The 22,784-nt window shown below is 40.1% G+C and overlaps 1 protein-coding gene across 1 annotated transcript in view; it reads right to left on the reverse strand.

The window, feature by feature from the left end:
• Positions 1-22,784, reverse strand: part of side-VII (sidestep VII) — an 843,150-nt gene that overhangs the window by 115,640 nt on the left and 704,726 nt on the right. The window contains exon 8 of the mRNA XM_067139977.2: positions 21,763-22,071. Within this exon, the coding sequence (XP_066996078.2) occupies positions 21,763-22,071 (309 nt within the window). The remainder of the gene's footprint in view (positions 1-21,762; positions 22,072-22,784) is intronic.

Here is a 22,784-nt window from a genome sequence, read left to right on the forward strand (position 1 = left end):
GGCGCTGGCCTTCTGACCCCAACTTGGCAGGTACCATCCTGGCTCAGTCCGATGTTATTTGAAGGTGCTCAAATACGACAGCCTCGTGTCGGTAGATTTACTGGCACGTAAAAGAACCCCTGTGGGACTAAATTCCGGCACCTCGGCGTCTCCGAAAACCGTAACAGAAGTTAGCGGGACGTAAAGTCAGTAACATTAATTATTAACAATTATTAATGCCGATATCACATAAAAGCCATACATTCCCCAGTCTGAAAGACCTGGGGATGCTCCCGTGCGCACATCGACACTAAAATTGGTGCGATCACTTTCCCCAGAACACCGATATTCGTGACTGCGACGATCTGTGTAACAAGGCAAAAGTGCGATCTAACAATGAAAACGACAGTTTGACATTCGTCTACCTAGCATGGCCATTTCTGACACAAGTACAGCCTCATACGTTGATGGTTTGAGGTCAGTGGAACGGGGTCATAAGGCCATAAGCCATCTGCACGGAAGCTATTATCTATTGTTCTTGTTGTGCCACAGTAGATGGAATTTCCTCCGCTGTTGCTCGGGGATCTATCCGGGACACCCAAATTATGCGGCGATATTCCGATATTCCGCACTGTTATCAGTCGATATGATACTGTCCGTAGTCTCCGAGCATGTGACCCTTCATTTTACCACTACTCTCATACACGTTGTACTGTAGATGCACTTCGGCCAAAACGTGCAACTACCGCCCACCCACTCTCAAGCAGACCAATATGTTTCACAAGCGAACATTTCACGCCACTGCACCTCACAGACTATAATTAATCTAAGCTCTCCTGGACTCCGCGTTCAGGAGGAGCTTGGCCCGTGTTCAATCAGCTGGGGAGGGTCTATGAAAGACCCGAATGGCCTGAAAGCGGTATCATTTACGGCACCATTCCGTAATCCAATATCAACACGAATGACCCATACCTTCGTGAGGTTGAAATTTCCATTTTCCATAGTTTGTATAGTTATGAACAAGTGACTGAGGGTGGAAACATTTTCTGCATGCGTACGTATTATCTCTATGGGGTTACTGCTTTTGAAGAATTTCACTGTGCATTTTGTCTCTGTTTGGACAAGTGTAATAATTTCCTCACTTCTGGAGAAAATGTGAAATGTTAAATAACTCGGTACTGGGAGATATTCTGCATCTCCTGAGGTGACAAATGAAACGTGTAAACAGTTTTAGCGACAATTCCCATCGTTTTCTGTGTCGTAAGCTGCGAGGAGGATAACATTTTTCTTTATTTACTAGTGATTTAACGTCGCATTAACACGTCGAAGATTTTCACCGACGTAAGAATTGGGAAGGGTTAGGATTGGGAAGGTAGCGGCCTTGGCCTTACACGTTGGCCCTCGGCCCGTGGTGGAGAGAGCAAATGTAGTTCTAAGCCACTCAGAAGCTAATAGATCTGTATATCAATGCGTGATGGGTAACTGAGAAATGTTAGAAGTGGAATAGGCAGTTATACTTCTGTTTCGCAGAAATAGAACAGGTTATATTAGAATACGAAGGAAAAGTTTTGGCCTTTCTGGTGGCTTGTTATATCGAAGTTAGGATATTATGGGTTAAAATATTTATTTACATCAGCAATAGTGGGGGAGTTGATGGTAAAGTAACGTGTAGTTGCAAAGTTCCACAGTTAAAGGGGACACATGTCTATAAATTTTCACACTCACCGCATAAAATTCACATGGATATTATTACTGAATAGTGCACAATGGTAGGATAAATTTATGATGAGATGAAAGTTCGTAAGTATATGTTTTAGCCTATGTCTGAGATTTGCTTTCAATAACAGACGGTATCCAAAGCCAGAAGTATAATATCATAAAATACGAAAGGAAGTGTTTTGAGTTGGTTTCATGACCAACGTGATTGTTGTGATGTAACTTTAGAAGACTGGAAAGAGTGACTGAGGGGTTGATACATATGATAGCAGACGAGGAAGTATTTTAAGTTCAGAGTTTTCGTGTTCTTCTAGAACAGTATTATGGCCGAAAAAGTTGATTCAAGGTACAACAAAGCACAAGACGGTGGTTTAACAGATATTAAAAAGAAATTGACTTCAAGGGCCAAATTATACTTAAACAGCTCTGTTTTAAGTCCATTGATGTATAGTAGAATTCTTGAGTAGATTTCGAATATATTACACATGAAATTGAGACAAAGTGCATGAAACTTGTTATCTAATGAATAAAAACAATATTAATAATATAATAATTTCGTGTGGCTATTTCTAGCCGAGTCTAGCCCTTGTAAGGCAGACCCTCCGATGAGGGTGGGCGGCATCTGCCATATCTAGGTAACTGCGTGTTATTGTGGTGGAGGATAGTGTTATGTGTGGTATGTGAATTACAGGGATGTTGGGGACAGCACAAACACCCAGCCCCCGGGCCATTGGAATTAACCAATTAAGGTTAAAGTCCTCGACCCGGCCGGGAATCGAACCCAGGACCCTCTGAACCGAAGGCCAGTACGCTGACCATTCAGCCAACGAGTCGGACAATATTAATAATAACTAATAACTATAGCAATAGGATCAATATAATCAAATATGGATAAAATATACAATCGCCTCGCGCTTGGGCGTCAATTGTAATCTAATTCAAAATATATGAATAAATACCGAATAAATTAATAACATAATAAAAATAAAACAAATGAATAAAAAATAATATTTCGAAATGTCCGTAGTACTATCACCAGAGTTCACCTGAATGGATCCCTCGAATTTTGATAGAGCATGATAGTTCTCTCTCTCCCAGGGCGTGTACATAAAGCTGCGTACTGGTACATCTGTTTCCGGCCTTACCTAACATTTTGAAAACTACTGAATATGTAGGAACTGATCCTAGGTTCATCAATCATCAATAACGCCACTGATTCTAAAATAGCTAACTATATTCTAAATAACATCCGTGCATGGGCACTCCATCAACACACAAAATATACATAAAAAACACTCAAAATACCGCTGGAAGACTCCGTATTTACAACAACAACAAAAACAAAAACAGTGGAAAACCAAAAGCGAGGACCAAGCTACCATTGGAGTTAGCCTGATGAAAGTTCATTACAAAGCATATATATGTGGATGAATACCCTTCACTGTGTATCAACACAAGTTGCATAATCTCATTATTGGAACTTGTTATATCACATAGATACTGTACCTTTATAATTCTGTATTCCCTGATTCTTAAACTTGGTTTAAAGATACATTCACTTGAGCAACACATGCTTGTCCTTGCAAAACATAAATTCTGGAAAGTCTGAGATAAAGTGCCCCATAGCTTTTACCAACATATAATACCAGGCCGTCACAAGTGATACAATACGAAGTGCCTAAGCACTCCACAGTTGTAGGTTAGTACCACACTTCACATTCCACAAATATTATAAGACCACGTTCCACCAAAGTTACATCTCTTCTTCCTGCCAACGTCTGAAGTCAAGTCCTTCACTGATTTAAGCCCAGTCCTCTCCGCTGTTTTCTTACATGGCTGTATAGACCTCAGCTTCCCATTACTCTCACATGACACGTCTGGATTGATCCTGGCCATCCAATCACGAGTGGAAGATCCTCTTGTCAGTCCAAGACCACGCCCTGAACCTCTTCCGATCCCAAGGCAATAACAGCATCAACGAACTCTGAGTTGCTCCACATGACTCATACAAAATTTCCGAGTTGGAAATAACACTCTTTTCCCATTCGTTTGTATAAAACAATTTACTCATATCACATATGGATACCTTCTATGTTAAAATATTCAGAGACCGGGTGAGTTGGCCGTGCGCGTAGAGGCGCGCGGCTGTGAGCTTCCATCCGGGAGATAGTAGGTTCGAATCCCACTATCGGCAGCCCTGAAAATGGTTTTCCGTGGTTTCCCATTTTCACACCAGGAAAATGCTGGGGCTGTACCTTAATTAAGGCCACGGCCGCTTCCTTAAAACTCCTTGTCATTTCCTATCCCATCGTCGCCATAAGACCTATCTGTGTCGGTGCGACGTAAAGCCCCTAGCAAAAAAAATATTCAGAACAAAATATACAACTGAAATAATGATAATAATAAATCGACTAATGACAATAATATCTCTTTCTTCTGAATACAGTGCGAGGGTGTGATATACTGTATGTACTATCACAAACTAGCGAGGTGGATTAATGGTAGAAAAATATGATTGGAACCGTTTTGTAGGACCTTCACAATGAGGAGATAATAAGTTAGGAACGAAAACGTTTAATGAAGCTGTACTTAATTACTAAAGTCGTGTGAAACTCGAGGCACAAGTTAGGTATACTGTTCTGACGACCAATGCACTGAGAAGAGGAGACGGCGGAGGCATGCTGCAGGCGAGACGTGAAGTGCAACATTTCCACGCCTCCTCAATGATGATGATGATGATGATGATGCTTGTTGTTTAAAGGGGCCTAACATCTTGGTCATCGTCCCACCTCCTCAATGTAATCAAAATATAGGCCAAAGCATGCTGAGGTGATAAGGCACAGGTGCTCGTGCCCTCTCCACCAGGACACTTCTTCCTCGCTTACGAAGTCTATTTCAGGTAGCGTGCCTTACGTTCACTTCCTTTATTCACTATGGTGAAATAGCCTAACATTTTCTTGCGGCTATCCCTTATCAAGCCTTGAACACGGTAAAAATACTCGCAGGATATCCTGTAGTAATTTTAAAACCTATCTAGTTATATTTTTAGCTCTTCCATTAAGTCAAAGTTTCCACTGTTGCTTTCGTTTAATCACAAAAGGTAAACCCCAAATTTTCTCTGGCTGACGAAGTTTGATAAGACAACAATATCTAGAAGGCCCTCGTCACTTTCGTTGTTCTAATAAACTTGAACAACGACACGTGGAAACCTGGCCATTCTTCCGCCAGAAACCCCCTCTCGCCTGCTCTTTCTTTGTAGTGTGTACCCACCTGCGCTACGCCCCACCCGTCGGCACTTCTGTGTGCCACACTGTCGGCAGCCCTGAAGATGGTTTTACGTGGTTTCCCATTTTCACACCAGGCAAATGCCGGGGCTGTACCGTAATTAAGGCCACGTCCGCTTCCTTCCAATTCCTAGGCCTTTCGTATCCCATAGCCGTAAGATATATCGGTGTCGGTGCGACGTAAAGCAAATAGCAAAAGAAAACTTCTGTGTGCATTGGGTCTAAGGGATGGAGTCAAACCAAGGGATTAATGAAAGAACATTGTGTATGATAACTACAAGGTACGAAGTGGAGAAGTATAAGAGACTATAGCTGCGAGCAAAGATATATGAAGGTGGATAGGAGCAACAATTGACAAAGCTATGGAGGACCAGTCAGTCAACCATCTTTTTCATCTCGATTCTAAAGGGTTTGGGCGAACAGCGACCGACTTACGAGAACTGGCTTTTAGGTTCACTCAGAGGAATGGTGTTAAGAAGCATATTTAAAAAACAAAAGGCAATGGTTGGATATGACTGTGTTTTTCAAGAGCCTGGTAATATTTTCAATGTCGATGAAACTGGTGTTCAACTCATATTTAAGGCAGGGAAGATTATCTGTGAGAAAGGAAAGAAAAACCTGTTTCACAACACCACGGCAGAAAAGGGATCTACGGCAACAGTAATGGTGTGTGGTAATGCTATTGAATATGCTATCCCACCCTTTGTTATAATGAAAGGGGTAAGGCGAAGACACACTCAAAAGGAATGCCCAGTGAATCAATTGTTAAAATGTCCGAATCATCATTCCTTGATCACCTAAACCGTTACAAACCTCAGGGCAGGATTCGGTTCATAATCGACGGACACTTAACGCACTGCAAAGATTCGGATGTGCTTGATATGGCATCAGCTGTATGAATAGGAATGTGTTGCTTCCCCCCCCCCCCATCCGCACGGTGACTTCACAGGATTTTCGGGAAAATTTAAAGAATAGGAAACTCGAAAATGAAAAGAATCCTTCAAATCGAAGGACAACAACGAGAACTCGGTGTGCGCAACGGGGAAGCTAGTTTCTCAAGCAGTTTTCTTTGCTCTGAGAATTACTGCGCAGTATGTGACGACAACCGTAATGGGGCATGGCTCCGATGTAGTGGGGAATGCAGGAAATGGTTCCACGAGATGTGTGTGGAAAATTGAAACGATGAGCAGTTTATATGTACCCATTGCGTACAATAGATGCATAACTATTCGGAGGTCCTACCTAGTGTTAGGTTCTCCCTAAGTGCGGGAGAAGTGGACATTATTGCATCCTTTATTTATTTGATAATTTAACATGTTATGAAATGTTATTTTTCCCCATAAATAATCGAAAACATAAACTAACTGTGTACAAAATCACCTGGGAAATAATTGAAATAATTTACAAATAAAGCATGATCAAAATTACAGGTTTTTGCTTAGCGTGTCGAGATATCCCTAAATTACTATACCTATTCCCCTCTCCAACTACAGCATTCCACTATCCCATTGTTATAAATAACATTGTCATTGTACTTTGTGTTCAACAATAACTCTTCAAGTGACTCATTGCATTAAATACGATCAAACACTGTAAATCAAAGTATATTATATTGTGGTGTGTTCGCCATTTTGTGGATCGGGCCTGGAGGGGGAGTGATCTTCTGCGGCCACGCCCCGTGTGACGTCGACGTGCTATGGCCTCGCCTCATGCAGTACAGCAAACCTCGTAAGCGAAGGCTGGCGTGTATTGGTCAGACACCATCGCAAGTGCCATAATTGGCCTCTGCGTCGTTCGGTGCCCCGAGGGGTCAGAAAGGTTTAGGCCGCAGGCCGACAGCTTCCCATATCTGGAGGCTTCCATGAGCTTCGAGAAGCCGATGTATCTCGAAGGGACGGCCTCATTGTATGAGGCAGCGGACAAGTGCGGAGTTCATTTCAGTGTGTGAATTCAAAGGGAAGCCAGTGAGCGAAAGAGAACGGAAGGTGCTATAGTCACGAGTTCAGTACGGGTGAGGTCATTGTGAGCTTCATCCGTCAACGGTAGAGAGCCATCGTGACAGTTGAGTTGCCAGTTAGTGGCGGAGTGTGAGTGACAGCCTGAGCTGAGTGGGGTAGCCTGTGGAGTGTCCGTCTTCGATCTGAGGACCCGTTCTGTAACCTGTCGTCCTGTGTGTTTCTCTTGGGCCAGCTGTTGTAAGAGAACGTCACATAATTTGGAACTGAACTCATCATTCAAAGTCATCAAAAGGGACCCGTAAACATTCTAGCCACTATAGCCGCGAGATAAGTTGTTGGGAAAGGAGCATCATTACTTCAGGAGCACCCTCTCTCTTCTTCATTTTTTCGTATCCACGAGACAAGAGCTTTGAGGTTGGATTATAATCTCTTTGGGCAGGAAACGAATCGAGATTTATAAGATCCTAGGGGAGAATATCGGACGAATTCGAGTATAGCCGTGACTATTTTCTAAAATACGATTATTATCCACATGTAAATTAAAACTTGGATTGGTATAGTGGAACGCTCAGTAAATTGGAAGGAATTATCATGTTACAAATTATCTTCTCGCCAAAGATGGAAATATTGTTTTAGGCCGTGGGAAGGTCCGAAGCCACACGAGTATGTCGTTATAGTGGGAGAAAATTATTTATCAAACCCACGCGTCAGCATTTTTGACGTTTAGAAGCAAATTAAAATTATGAAATCAGAAAATTCGTAATCCTTGAATTTTTCTCATCATTATAGATATTAATAGCAGAAATTAGACACACCGGACGACAAAGTTGGCAAATGTTACGCAATTAATTTCGTCACTCCTCGCGCCAAAAATTGAGTTTATAAAGGGACCTGAGAACAGTAGCCATTCATTTTACTGCCGGCGGTTTATGAGTTAGGATCTGCATTCTCCTATGATCCATAATAATTGTGCGAAAGCGAAAAAATGCATATCGAGTGCTGATGAATGTGGTGATACTAATCCTGGGTAAAGGCTAAGAGCCCAGTCTTTTTCAAGTAACAGAGAATAATATTTAAAAGTGGTAACTTATCTGTCTGGTTTTTATGATAATTCTGAGTCATAAGATATTAATCCTTGGTGCAGACTAAGAGCCCAATCTGTTTTCAAGTAACAGGGAAGAATATTAAGAAGTGTAAAATTAAATATATGTTGCGAAGTGCTAAGTAAAACGTAATAAAAGTGATAGACACATACAATTGCATCACAGAAGAAAATATTTTGTTTATATTGTAATAAAAACCCCATGGCACTACAGATCTTGAAGGGCCTTGGCCTACGATGCGACCGCTGCTCAGCCCGAAGGCCTGCAGATTACGAGGTGTCGTGTGGTCAGCACGACGAATCATCTCGGCCGTTATTCTTGGGTTTCTAGACCGGGGCCGTTATCTCACCGTCAGATAGCTCCTCAATTCTAATCACGTAGGCTGAATGGACCTCGAACCAGCCCTCGGGTCCAGGTAAAAATCCTTGACCTGGCCGAGAATCGAACCTGGGGCCTCCGGGTAAGAGGCAGGCGCGCTATCCCTACACCACGGGGCCGGCTATATTGTAATAAAATAATATATATTCGTAGGTTGTGAAATACAAGTGTGAATTATTAGTGTGATATAAAGTGAGAGGAGCATATTTGTGATATGTTGTCCATGTGCAGTGAAATGACGGGGTAGGCGTCATAAGCCCAGGCGAACTGCCTCGTCTGATGGCGTCCACCGTACAGAAAATAAGGTTAGTGACACGAATTTTGTTATTTAAGTGTATTCTGCGTCGTTATGTTTCATAAAAAATGGTCGAATTTCCAGGCCGATATCGAGTTTTTTGTTTGTTTGCTAAATAATTGAGCGTTTTATGTGGCAAGATGGTGCTTGTGTGGTTATTGGCAGAAATATCGTGTGCGCGGACCGATGTCAAAACCTCAGATCTTCAGTTAAGGGTTGTAAATGTATTCGTGAAGGCATCGGGTAAAGATCGACTATAGTTCGTATTTTTTGTAAGAAAATTTATTTGTTGAGATTGTTTGGGTGAAATAAATAATATAAAAGTACTTCGAGTGTTGGGAAAATTATTTTTATCAGTATCAGTTAAACTTTTTATCACGTAAATTTTGTATTAGGGATTAGTGTCGTGCCATATTTTCTATGGGACAGTGAGAAGTTCGAGGAACTTGAAATAATCCATGATGTTAAATGTAATATGTGTGAGGCCTTTCGAGAATCTGAGGTCGATTAGTTATGTTGAAGCCAGTGGAGTCAATGTGAAGAAAGTGAATCGCTGGAATATAATATATGAGAAAATAGGTAGAGTGGAATTTGTGTGTTAATTACAGGAAGCGTGGATAAGAAAGTCCCCCCTCCCCAAAATGATTTTGAAGTCCGGGAAGTTGAAATATATAGTGGGATGCCAGGGGTGATACTGTGGTTCCAATTCCAAGCGAAAATGTTTTGTAGCTCGAGGGAATATTGTAACTAATACTAGGCGATCTCAGGTATTTAGATGTCACGAAATTTATTGGGAGAATGATTCCACCATCAGGCGGACGAGAGAAATATGGCTTGTTTCAAGTGGATTCTTATTGTATTAATGTCACCGCAGACAGGCCAGCAAGAACAGGTGTTCAGGTCAATGGTTCACTTAGCAAGGGAAACGAGAAGCCAATAGTCTGGGATTCTGAAATGAAATGTTATTCCATAAGCTCGTTGGAAATAGACATGAAAGTTTAATATTACATTTTAGGCACTCTGTAATTGTGGCACTGTCACTTGGGTTTTAAATAAGATTAAAGGATGTTCAAGCTGTGACATTTATTGAGGACAGAAGAGACGAAGAGAGGGAGATACCATTTTTTTGTTGATATTGGAATAAATATTTGGATTTCGGTATTTATCGAATTGGTCCGATTCTCATTTGGTTTCGTGGATTCGTTATGTTCGTTGTGAGATTTATTTTTGTATAATTTAGTTAGTGTTCGTGACATTACGTGTGACAGAGAGTGCTGCTTTGACTCACACGTGTTTATTGAAGACGGTTAGTTGATAGCCAACCACATGGGCTAATTTGCTGTAAATAATAATTAGAATAATGTAGGGTTGAGAGACATAACGACGCAAGAATGATTTATCATCTCATTTTACGAATAGCAATGAATTAACATCCAGCACTGGAGAGGTCAATAGTTTACAAAGTTAGTTTAAAATTGATGATAGTTTTTACCGAAATAAGACGATCAGTTTTGTCTGCAATGATCAGTGTTCAGTTTATTTTCAATGCTAATAATTATCCAAGGCAGATAGCCAACTCGGTCTGCAATGATCAGTAGTTACTTTGTTCATGGATGATTTTCAGTCAATCCTGTTCACTCTGCAATGATGAGTGCTTAGTTGCTTTAGCGACCTTTATGAGTTCAATTAGATGGTTAGCTCAGTCTGCTAGGACCAGTGGTTAATTTGTTACAGTGAGAGTTAACATTTTGTGGATAATCATTGCACGATCAGTTTAGTCTGCAATGTTAGTGCGTTAGCTGATTTTTTATTGGTGTTGATCACTGAAGTTAAATGTTCAAGATAAAATTTAATTCTGTTTATGACGGTACTGAGTTTTTGAGAAGCACATTTCTCCAATGGTCATGATGATGGTTGTGATTTCTGAACTGAACAATAAGTTTTTATTTTATATGAGTGAGGTGTTTCACCTTGTTTCCTACTACAGTAGTGGTCATGGTTATTTTAATGAACTCTGTTTTACACTTTTTGATGAAGACCATTTTTTAAATATAAATTTGCGTTAGTAGCTATTGATAACCTGGCGATGTTTATGACACCGCCCATTGACCTTACTCTTTTCAGTTTTTTTGTTGGTACCGTTTGTAAACGGTCGGATTAAATTAATTTAATTATTATGCAGTGAGGCGACAGGATTAATTTTCGGATATCCGTCCTTATTGTTTTATTCATTTTAAATTAGTCTATTATAAACTAACATAATCTGAAAGTTATTTGTGTGTTACCTTAAATGTAAACTCAAGTTTATAAGATATTTATTTTTTATAAATATTGCAGTTGAATGGAACAATATTCTTTATAATTTAAAATAATTAATTATTAGAGTTTATTTCTGGGTGTCTCGTTGTGACACAACATGTTGCGATCATGTAGTTTTACAGAGAGATCAGGAATTGATAACATTGAATTTTGGAGCACCATGCCTTGCCAAGGAGCAAGTTAACCTGTGAAGTATATTCCTTTTTGTGTATAACAAATCGGTCCAAATATAATCGGAGGTTGTTTCGGTTCGATTAAGGGTCCATTCGGTGGCTGATGTTGTCCTACGTGATATTTTATAAGTGGTGGATACCCTTAGTTATTGTCCGATTCGTTGGCTGAATGGTCAGCGTACTGGCCTTCGGTTCAGAGGGTCCCGGGTTCGATTTCCGGCCGGGTCGGGGATTTTAACCTTAATTGGTTAATTCCAGCAGTCCGGGGGCTGGGTGTTTGTGCTATCCCCAACATCCCTGCAACTCACACACCACACATAACACTATGCTCTACCACAATTACACGCAATTACCTACAAAAGGCAGATGCCGCCCACCCTCATAGGAGGGTCTGCCTTACAAGGGCTGCACTCGGCTAGAAATAGCCACACGAAATTATTAAACCCTTAGTTAATAAAAAATTTGGAGTCTGGTTGCGGAAACTAAATCTTCTCGGACCAAGTGAATCGACCAACGGCGTTACTTGTAATTCGATAGTAATTTCGTAAGTCTTCATTTTTTATCCACATTTAGGTCAAATTTCTGTCAGCTGTTTCTGTCAGCTGTTCCGTTAATGTCAATATTTTTTATTCTATGGCCTCACATCTATTGAACTCAGTATTAATTGTTTTTATAATAAATCCATTTTAATCCACTTCTTGAATTTTGTTTCAAGTAATAATTAGATTTCCTCATGCCACCGGCCGATCCATGTCAACAAATGACTGGAGAACCCGGAAACCCCTGAGAACAGAAGAGTCTACGTTTACAAGAGCCAGAGGCAGATTTTGACAATCAGTAAGTAAGGGTGCAGTACAGCGTGGAAGAGAATATCGGATTTTGGCATGGGGCTGTGAACGGAGATACAGTATGTGGCTCTGTTATTTGTACAGGCTTCAATTTCTTATCAAGCTTCGTATATTCACATTGACGATTGAAAAATTGAAATAAAACGTACTTTGCGGGTAAAAACATGGTTTGCCAATGATAATTCGTTGGTGAAAATTATACTTATTTACATACAGGCAAGAAGATTTGCTATGAATATGCCAGCATCGACGAATGGGTGTACCAGTTGTATTCGTAAACATGGACAAGATGATGCCCACTGTCTGTCTGTGATGCACGGAAATGTCTCAGTGACGGCATACGACTGATCAAGTGCGTTACTCTCCTTCCTAGTGTATCTGTGGTGGACATGGGTGGGAGTGTAGAGTTAAGTACGGAGCTTAAGAACACCATACTTAAACTGGCACTTAAAGGATTTTCATTACGAAAGATGGGGCAACTGGTCAATAGAACACATTATACGGTGCGATATGTGGTTGATAAATTTAAACACAAAGGCACTATTAACATCACGCCAAGAAAACCCAGGAGAAAGTGTTTAACTGAAAGGGAAGAACGGTTTGTTGTTCGGCTGATAAAGCCAGATTCCAAATTAAGTGCACCAGTATTGAGGCAACTCACAGAGGAACGAACTGGAAAAGAGATCAGCAAATCCACCATCCGTCGGATCCTGTATCGGCATGGGTACTATGGAAGAATCCCTCGGAAAAGGCCGTATGCAAGTAGAACAAACAGACAGTTTAGACTGGCATTCGCTAAGGAGCACATAAATAAGGAGACTGAATTCTGGAATGATGTTATCTGGTCTGATGAGACAAAAATAAACCTATTTGGGTCAGATGGCATCCACAGAATATGGAGAAAGTTCGGTACGGTCAATGATGTGGCTAATACTGTACCGGTAACGGCGGTACAAATTAAGTCCCCGTCATAGAAATTTGAAAACTTACGTGTTACGCTCCGGGCCGCTTACGAAGGACTGACTGGACGGCGAGCAACAGCTGTGCGCGTGTGACGTAGTGAGCGGGTGACGTCACAGCATGCCTCGCCGCACTACAGAGCCTAGACTGATGTAGAATGTTCTTTGAGTTTCGACGGGTAATAACTTTTCCCACGATAATAATTGAACAAATTGAACAACATCACCATATAACTTCATCCCTTAGCTATGTTCCTGCCCAATTTCACGTGAATCTGACTTGGGACGATAAAGTTATGGAACAAGGGGTGGAGGCCCGGATCAGATATAAATACGTACTGCTTCGCTCAGCAGACCAGTGTGTGTTCCAGCATGTTAGAGTGTGCTGCAGTGCGCTGCAGTGTGTTGCAGCATGTTGCCAGAGTGTGATGCCAGTGTGTGGCCGGAGTATCTATGTGCACGCTAGACTGTAGTGTTCGCACAGTCGGTTCGCGGGCACCGTGATCGAGCGTGAAGCCGCTATTAAGTTTCAAGTCCGTGGACTTTAACCTAATCGTGTTGAATATGGACTTATGCAGATTTCTTTATACTGTGACAACTTTTTACTCCGATAGGACGTGAGATGAATTGTGTATCATCTGGACCTTATCTATTGACTGTTACTCTATACGAGTGTCTAAGACTCGCAAACGTTTTCGAGTGCTCGAAATTGAAGTTTTATGTTATGGACAGGACTTAGAACTGATTGCTCCTTACCGAGTACTAAATACTTCGAGTTATAAGACTGTGTTTGAATCCAAATTTAATTTACTATCCCATGAACTGTGTCAATATTTTAGGTCATGAACTGTGAACTGTGCATGTGTGAATAGTGCATTTCAATTCTAACAAACAGCACATTTCAATTCTGCGAACATTCAGTTTACGAACAGTCGAACCAAGGACTGTCAATACTCGATTAATTTCGTATTTTGATTTCATGTTATTTTCAATACGTGAATGAGTTCTAATTCACGAGTGGAACATCTTTATTTTCAATGAATTATATTGAACAGTGCTTCAAAGAACTAAGTCATGCGGCATTACTTTACGTTGTACCAAGTGCCACAAACTTTAAGTGACTCTGTTAAACTCGACGATAAGTTTCGAGTGGACTTTTATTTTATGAGTATTAACTTACATGCTTATTCGAGTCTAGTGGCATTCTTTCACTTAACACGGGACAAAATTGAGTGACATTTCACCGTGTGATAAAGATACATTTTGTGTTTGAACTTTGTTAAAACCATTTATAAACGTTCCTCTCATCTGTGCAGAAGCAGCCTTTACATTAACTCGCCCCAGGGCTTAACGATGTTCATTCATGTTCACCATTCACAAGGACTACCTCAACGCCATTCATGAAGGTCGCACGGATCTTCAAGACATCGAATGGATTTTCTAGAACTTCCATCGGGGGACGAATGGTGGTTCGCTGATATGGAAAATGGAGCTGCCGGAATCCAAGGACATCGCCAGCCATAGGACGAGGAACATTTTCTACTGTATCCGCTGTACAGAGGTGACATTACTTTCAATTTCTTAATAAACTCTGGAATTTTTTTAAAAAGATTTATTTAAACAAACCCTCTCCCTCTGTATGCACTTCAACGAATGGTACACGCCCTGCCTTTCATCTCTACCGAAGTACCACATTTACTGTTACAATACACTTCTAACTGTAAAATACGGTGTTAGGTCTGTAATGCTTTGGGGCTGTATGTCAGCCAGAGGTGTGGGTAACATAGCCTACATTTCATTGACGGAATAATGGACAAGGAGGGCTATAATGCAAACCTGAGGGAAAACGTGAAGCAGAGTGCCAAAAAATGGGAATACCACCTGTTTATATGTTCCAGCATGATAATGACACAAAACACACTGCTGATGTTAATAAGACATGTTTGATCTGGAACATTCCCAAGCAGCTTAGAACACCGCCCCAGTCTCCGGATTTAAATCCCATCGAACATCTTTGGGCTACGTTGAATAGGAATCTCCGTAGGCAACGTGTGCGTACGAAGGAGGAACTTAAAAGTGTGATCCTTCAGGAATGGCAGAAAATCAGCCCCGACATGTGCAAGAAATTGGTGTATTCTATGCGGCGACGATGTCAGGCAGTTATAAATGCTAGGGGATATTCCACTAGATACTAACAGGTTCCAGGTACCCTATATATTTTTGTTTATTTCAAGTGTTCAATTTGCATGTACTAATAGGGAAGATACAAGATTATGGGCGCGCTTTTCTTGATTAGAAGCTGTATGTTTTGTTAACATGATTGCAAACAGAAGGCTTTGTTGAATATATGTTCAGTGAATAAAATCCTTTTCAGTTTATTATTTTCTGGCAGTGCGTTGAAGTACTAAAGCAAACAGCCCGTTCGAATAGAATAGGTACATACTGTATATGAGTGTGGGCAGCGAACATCATCCTGAACTGCGAGACTGTAGTGCTCGGCTGCGAACTGTGGACTGGGACAGTGGCAACGAGAGTAACTGTGTGACTAAGTTAGATTGTAGAGCTAATGACCGGAGCCTGTGAGCATTCGTGTGAAGGAGCAGAGAGGGAGCGTGAACTGTGTAATTGTGTAACATGTCCTATGAGTGTATGTTCTGAGCTCGGTATGCCTGTGAGCGTTAACGTGTAGAATAAGTAATTCGTTAATACATTTTAGAAGTAGAACGCTTGGTAAAGGTATTTTTGCGTGTAACGCATCAACTGACTTCAATTGCTCTCCGTGACCATGTTGTTCCTGACAAGTTCATTAATTGTGCCAAAATGGGCCGCTGTAAAATTATTACCCACTTGCTCCGGCAAAACCAAAAGAAGAACCATCCGTAGTAGTAGAGATCAATAATTCTGAATTACTTCGGTATTTCATTTGTTTTTATCGATTACGTAAGACATTTTGGCCATTGCCATTTTTGCCATGTCTTATCTAAATGAAAATTATTCTCAACCATTAGAATCAATGTGTCGTAAATTTTACTCTAATAATGGCGCAACACTGTAACTACAAGGAATAATGGGGCACTATAGGAATCCAATCCTCTCCTAATGTTTTTTATGAAATCCGCTGAGGATTTGGGGTGAAATTTTTCTTGATGGAATGCTTGGTTAAGTCTACTTTGGTAATTTTAAAATAGATTCTTGTAGCATTCTATAGGCATCAAACGACTGCGATGATATACCACATTTCTGTTATTAATTTCGATTTTTTTCAACATAACCTCCCATAACGAAGTACGAATGAGTAAATGAATTAATGAAAACAGTCTAAAGACTTTCTTCGATTGGGGCTTCAAATTAATTTCTAATATTCTCACTTGTTATCTCAATGATTTACGTAATTGTCTAAGATAGGGAGGATCCCAATGATTTCCAACATAGACCAGTTAGTTTACAGTGCTCTCTACTTCAACCTGAAGAGTTTGTTACCCAGACATTTCTGAAAGCGTTTCTATATCTTTTAAACTCATGTTAAATAATTGATAAACGCAATATTTAGCCAAAGTTGTCAAGTAGTCAATTATAAAGAAGAGTTCACTTGAACCGAGATAATAAAATCATTTCACTTCTCACTGGCTGGCAATACTAAATTACTCGTGTATCTATTAATCACTCCGACGATATTCAATTAACCTAAGTAAGGAATGGCTATAACATTGGCTATGACACTGGCTCGTACATGGTAAATGAGTTCTAAAATTGTACTGCACGTGGTGCTAAAAGGGATGCGTTTGAAAATCTTTTTATCCCTCATACAGCGAAAGAGTATGCAATTTGAGGTTAAGTTGAGAAATGTACCTTGGAACTTTCACGGGGTAGTGTAGTGAATGTCAAGAAACATTACACACGATCATTGTCAGCGCAGGAATTCAAGCCTGGGATTTCGAAATGGTGTAGCTTCTCGAGTGAGTTACAGTGTACACGCATGAGGATAGATTTTAAAACAGTTTTGAGGTTAGAACTAGAATAATACATGCATACATACATTATCATTATAGACTGTTATGCCTTTCAGCGTTCAGTCTGCAAGCCTCTGAGAATTTACTAAACGTCGCCACAATCCTCGATTTGCAACTAGTGTTGTGGCCTCATTTAGTTCTATACCTCGTATCTTTAAATCGTTAGAAACCGAGTCTAACCATCGTCGTCTTGGTCTCCCTCTACTTCTCTTACCCTCCATAACACAGTCCATTATTCTCCTAGGTAACTTATCCTCCTCCATTCGCCTCACATGACCCCACCACCGAAGCCGGTTTATGCGTACAGCTTCATCCATCGAGTTCATTCCTAAATTAGCCTTTATCTCCTCATTCCGAGTAACCTCCTGTCATTGTTCCCACCTGTTTGTACCAATAATCATTCTTGCTACTTTCATGTCTGTTACTTCTAACTTATGAATAAGATATCCTGAGTCCACCCAGCTTTCGCTCCCGTAAAGCAAAGTTGGTCTGAAAACAGACCGATGTAAAGATAGTTTCATCTGGGAGCTGACTTCCTTCTTACAGAATACTGCTGATCGCAACTGCGAGCTCACTGCATTAGCTTTACGACACCTTGATTCAATCTCACTTACTATATTACCATCCTGGGAGAACACACAACCTAAATACTTGAAATTATCGACCTGTTCTAGCTTTGTATAACCAATCTGACATTCAATTCTGTTGAATTTCTTACCTACTGACATCAGTTTAGTCTTCGAGAGGCTAGTTTTCATACCATACTCATTGCACCTATTTTCAAGTTCCAAGATATTAGACTGCAGGCTTTCGGCACAGTCTGCCATTAAGACCAAGTCGTCAGCATAGGCCAAACTGCTTACTACATTTCCACCTAACTGAATCCCTCCCTGCCATTTTATACCTTTCAGCAGATGATCCATGTAAACTACGAACAGCAAAGGTGAAAGATTACAGCCTTGTCTAACTCCTGTAAGTACCCTGAACCAAGAACTCATTCTACCATCAATTCTCACTGAAGCCCAATTGTCCACATAAATGCCTTTGATTGATTTTAATAATCTGACCTTGATCCCATAGTCCCTCAGTATGGTGAACACCTTTCCCCTCGGTACCCTGTCATATGCTTTCTCTAGATCTACGAAACATAAACACAACTGCCTATTCCTCTCGTAGCATTTTTCAATTACCTGGCGCATACTGAAAATCTGATCCTGACAGCCTCTCTGTGGTCTGAAACCACACTGGTTTTCATCCAACTTCCTCTCAACGACTGATCGCACCCTCCCTTCCAAGATGCCAGTGAATACTTTGCCTGGTATACCTCGATAGTTGTTGCAATCCTTCCTGTTCCCTTGCTTATAGGGATAGGTGCAATTACTGCTTTTGTCCAATCTGAAGGTACCTTACCAACACTCCACGCTAATTTTACTACTCTATGAAGCCATCTCATCCTTGCCTTCCCACTATACTTCACCATTTCAGGTCTAATTTCATCTATTCCTGCTGCCTTATGACAGTGGAGTTTATTTACTATCCTTTCCACTTCCTCAAGCATAATTTCACCAGCACCATTTTCCTCCTCCTACGATATTAAAATGATCTCATTGCAATGATCAGTTTCTTCAGCTCTGAAGCAATAATGTTGTTTTTTAATGAATCTGAGTAAATTATTATACCGCACCCCTCTTGAAAACCAAGACCGGACGAAGTAGAACAGAAATTCCTTTACTTCGTTTCCCAATACAAAATTGTCTAAATAACTCAGTTTTATTATTACTAGTGTCATTCATTTCACAAGACTGTCTTGAAAGATGTTGGACATATGTGTACATAAATAAGTACATGAAATTACAATGCTTTGGACGATAGTGGATAGGATTTTGCAATTGTTTCAGCCTTTAAGTAGGAGATGTGAGAAGATATATTTGACAGCCACAATAACCTGAAAGCATTAAAATATTAACTATATTGATATCGTATCCGATATCGCACTACATGTATTGGTAATTATTATAGTTGCTTACATTATACCCTAGATATGATATAGGTCAACTGAACCTCCATGTAGAAAAGAGAATTCTGATGCAGACTCTGGATAAATTGGAAACTTGTAAGGGTAAACCCTTTTTTTTTCTTTTTCTGTTGCTTTGTGATAACATTGCAGCTTCCACCTTCAAGCTAATTGCTGCTAATGAGGACATGATAATTCGAGATTGATCCTTGAAATCGTACCAACATGGACTTCTGTGATGTGACGGCGAGCTTTCATCTCTCGTAATATGGCGATGCGGTCATTGATTTCCTTGATGTACTATTCCGTGTTTGTACGCCGTATCGAGTAGTGAATTCTGATTGTATCAATAAAGTAAAACTAATTTTAACTAATCGTTGTTTGTCATTAAACATTTACTAGCAACACTGAATTTAGCTTTCCATTGGAGAGTGCTTTCCTATTCGTTTCTTCAAAAATGGTGACATCAGATACCTTAGTTCCCTCCATGCCAGTTATACTTTAGGAGGGAGAAGTCTGAGACACTATTAAGGTAATTTACTTTATTTGAACTGCTCCTTAAGAAGGACTTGAATATAATTTCAATTCTAGGATCTGTAAATATTCCATGTAATCATTTGTTTGACTGGCATTTTAATTATACATTCCATCGACATTTATATTACTTCTTTTTTTTCTAGGGGCTTTACGTCGCACCGACACAGATAGGTCTTATGGCGACGATGGGATTGGAAAGGCCTAGGAGTTGGAAGGAAGCGGCCGTGGCCTTAATTAAGGTACAACCCCAGCATTTGCCTGGTGTGAAAATGATCTCAGAGAGTTAGAGTAGGTGAAGCTTTGTCTGACCCTGTAATAGTTGAGAGGGGAGTTCCTCAGGGCAGTGTTATCGGACCTTTACGTTTTCTTATATATATAAATGCTATGAGTAAAGGAGTGGAATCGGAGGTAAGGCTTTTTGCGGATGATGTTATTCTCTATAGAGTGATAAATAAGTTACAAGATTGTGAGCAACTGCAACGTGACCTCGAAAATATTGTGAGATTGACAGCAGGCAATGGTATGTTGATAAACGGGGCTAAAAGTCAGGTTGTGAGTTTCACAAATAGGAAAAGTCCTCTCAGTTTTAATTACTGCGTTGATGGGGTGAAAGTTCCTTTTGGGGATCATTGTAAGTATCTAGGTGTTAATGTAAGGAAAGATCTTCACTGGGGTAATCACATAAATGGGATTGTAAATAAAGGGTACCGATCTCTGCACATGGTTATGAGGGTGTTTAGGGGTTGTAGTAAGGATGTAAAGGAGAGTGCATATAAGTCTCTGGTAAGACCCCAACTAGAGTATGGTTCCAGTGTATGGGACCCTCACCAGGATTACCTGATTCAAGAACTGGAAAAAATCCAAAGAAAAGCAGCTCGATTTGTTCTGGGTGATTTCCGACAAGAGAGTAGCGTTACAAAAATGTTACAATGTTTGGGTTGGGAAGAATTGAGAGAAAGAAGAAGAGCTGCTCGACTAAGTGGTATGTTCCGAGCTGTCAGCGGAGAGATGGCGTGGAATGACATTAGTAGACGAATAGGTTTGAATGGCGTCTATAAAAGTAGGAAAGATCACAATATGAAGATAAAGTTGGAATTCAAGAGGACAAACTGGGGAAAATATTCATTTATAGGAAGGGGAGTTAGGGATTGGAATAACTTACCAAGGGAGATGTTCAATAAATTTCCAATTTCTTTGAAATCATTTCGGAAAAGGCTAGGAAAGCAACAGATAGGGAATCTGCCACCTGGGCGACTGCCCTAAATGCAGATCAGTATTGATTGATTTGATTGAGATGTAACACTTGTCCAACATAACTGTTATTTCACACAGTGCTGCTTTCTTGTGTTAATAGCTACAATTCATTCAAATTATTTAGCCATGTGAAAATTACTTAGAAACAAGTTATTATCACCTATGTGTTAAGCTGTTTGGCTAAACTAAGGAAGGTAAGTTTTTAAATCTATGTTGTAAGAAACAAGGTGGTCTGCGAGGCTTTTCAACTTTACGATGTAGATGTGAAATTAGGTTTTCCGTTCCAATATGAGACTGAGAAGATTAAATTCCAAAACTTATTGCTTACCATATGAGTGTACGAGTACTATATTTACGCTCAGATCTAACATTTTGAATTACTGTTACCGCTTAAGTTTCATGTTTTTTCTATTATTATTATTATTATTATTATTATTATGATTATTATTATATTTTTCATGACTAACTTAAATTAATCCGTTATTCCTAGCATTTACTGAATATTTCTCTAATTATATTTATGTTATTTACATCCCTTGCGGTCTGATTAGTGTTGGTTGTCTTTACTAATTTTGTTTAAAACAGTACTGAATAGTATTTCACATTTTCTTCTGAGTATTAAGTTGCACCTGCTGTGGTTCTTTTGCATGTTAGATAAATGCATCTACTTGTGGTAGCGCTATGCCCCTCTTTCAGGTATTATTCCCTTGGGATGGATTTGCGGTCGTTCAATGTTTTCCTGTAGGTATGGAAGGCATCGCTTGTGTAGGCGTACTGTAGCACACACCTATTTGTTCTGTTCTTCTGAAAGGTAATGTATTAAGATCTTACACGAGTGAAACACGAAAGCCATGCCACCGGAAAGTAAGTTTCATATTGTAATATAATTTTATGGAGATTTTTTGTGGGGAAGTACATTGGTTTCATAAAGTCACCTTTGTCCAGTGTGTGCTGTTTCTCAGGCAGGCGAAGTGTTGCTGCCTGCACGGGCACCGGCTCACTCCTTCCCTTCATGTTGAACGAGTATACACAGGCCTGGTACTGTGCTCCTGGCTCCAGTCCTGCTACGCTGAATCTTGGCACTTGGGAAGTCACGTTGGCTTGCAGAACCTGGCTGTGACTCTCTCGCACCTCAAGGAAGAAGGACTGAGGTAGACCACCATTGAAACCCTCGGAGCAGCGCAGAGAGAAGGATGTCATGGAACTGTTGGCGACGGAGCAGTTGTGTACTTGGTCAGGGCGACCTGAAAAAAGAAACGATGTCTTCAAATGGAAACAACAGTTTCAGTGTGGGGAATTGAAATTATACTTTCATCTTCGGATGTCGAAAGATATATAAGTAGAAAATATTTAAATTAACCAGATAATACATGGTAAATATTGATCACTATTAGTAATCCAATTACTAAACTTGGAAAGGCATGTTTGCCTAATTGAAAAAAAAAATCTTTAAATTTTCGTCTCCAGAATTGTTTGCACGCATCACTCAAGTTCTCATACAATGTGACTTTTGTATCATTCACAGAATTAATGATATAGATCTCATTGAACGACAAAGTGGCCTATTGCATGGAGTGATGTTTTAGTTTGTCTGTCTCTGACTAGGTGAAAGCGGATGGAGAGTTAGGCTACCATTCTTCGCGCCTGTGTTCTTATCAAATTAATGTTATTATTTTTACGTCCAACTGACTACTTTTGAAGGTTTTCAGAGACGCCGTGGTGCCGGAATTTTGTCCTGCAGGAGTTCTTTTATATGCCAATAAATATACCGACACGAGGCTGAGATATGTAGCAGAACACGCTAATGGTAATTATGTAGAAATATTCCTATTCTTGTAACGATGTTTTAAATTCTTCAGGAGAAATGAGCGGGCGATCTCCTTTCTGGTAATATGATGACTGTAATTAAGAGAACATATCATACATCAAGCCAAATTTAATTTTCTCGAAACTAATG

The sequence above is a fragment of the Anabrus simplex genome, chromosome 2 (assembly GCF_040414725.1).
Source record: "Anabrus simplex isolate iqAnaSimp1 chromosome 2, ASM4041472v1, whole genome shotgun sequence".
Classification (NCBI taxonomy): domain Eukaryota; kingdom Metazoa; phylum Arthropoda; class Insecta; order Orthoptera; family Tettigoniidae; genus Anabrus; species Anabrus simplex.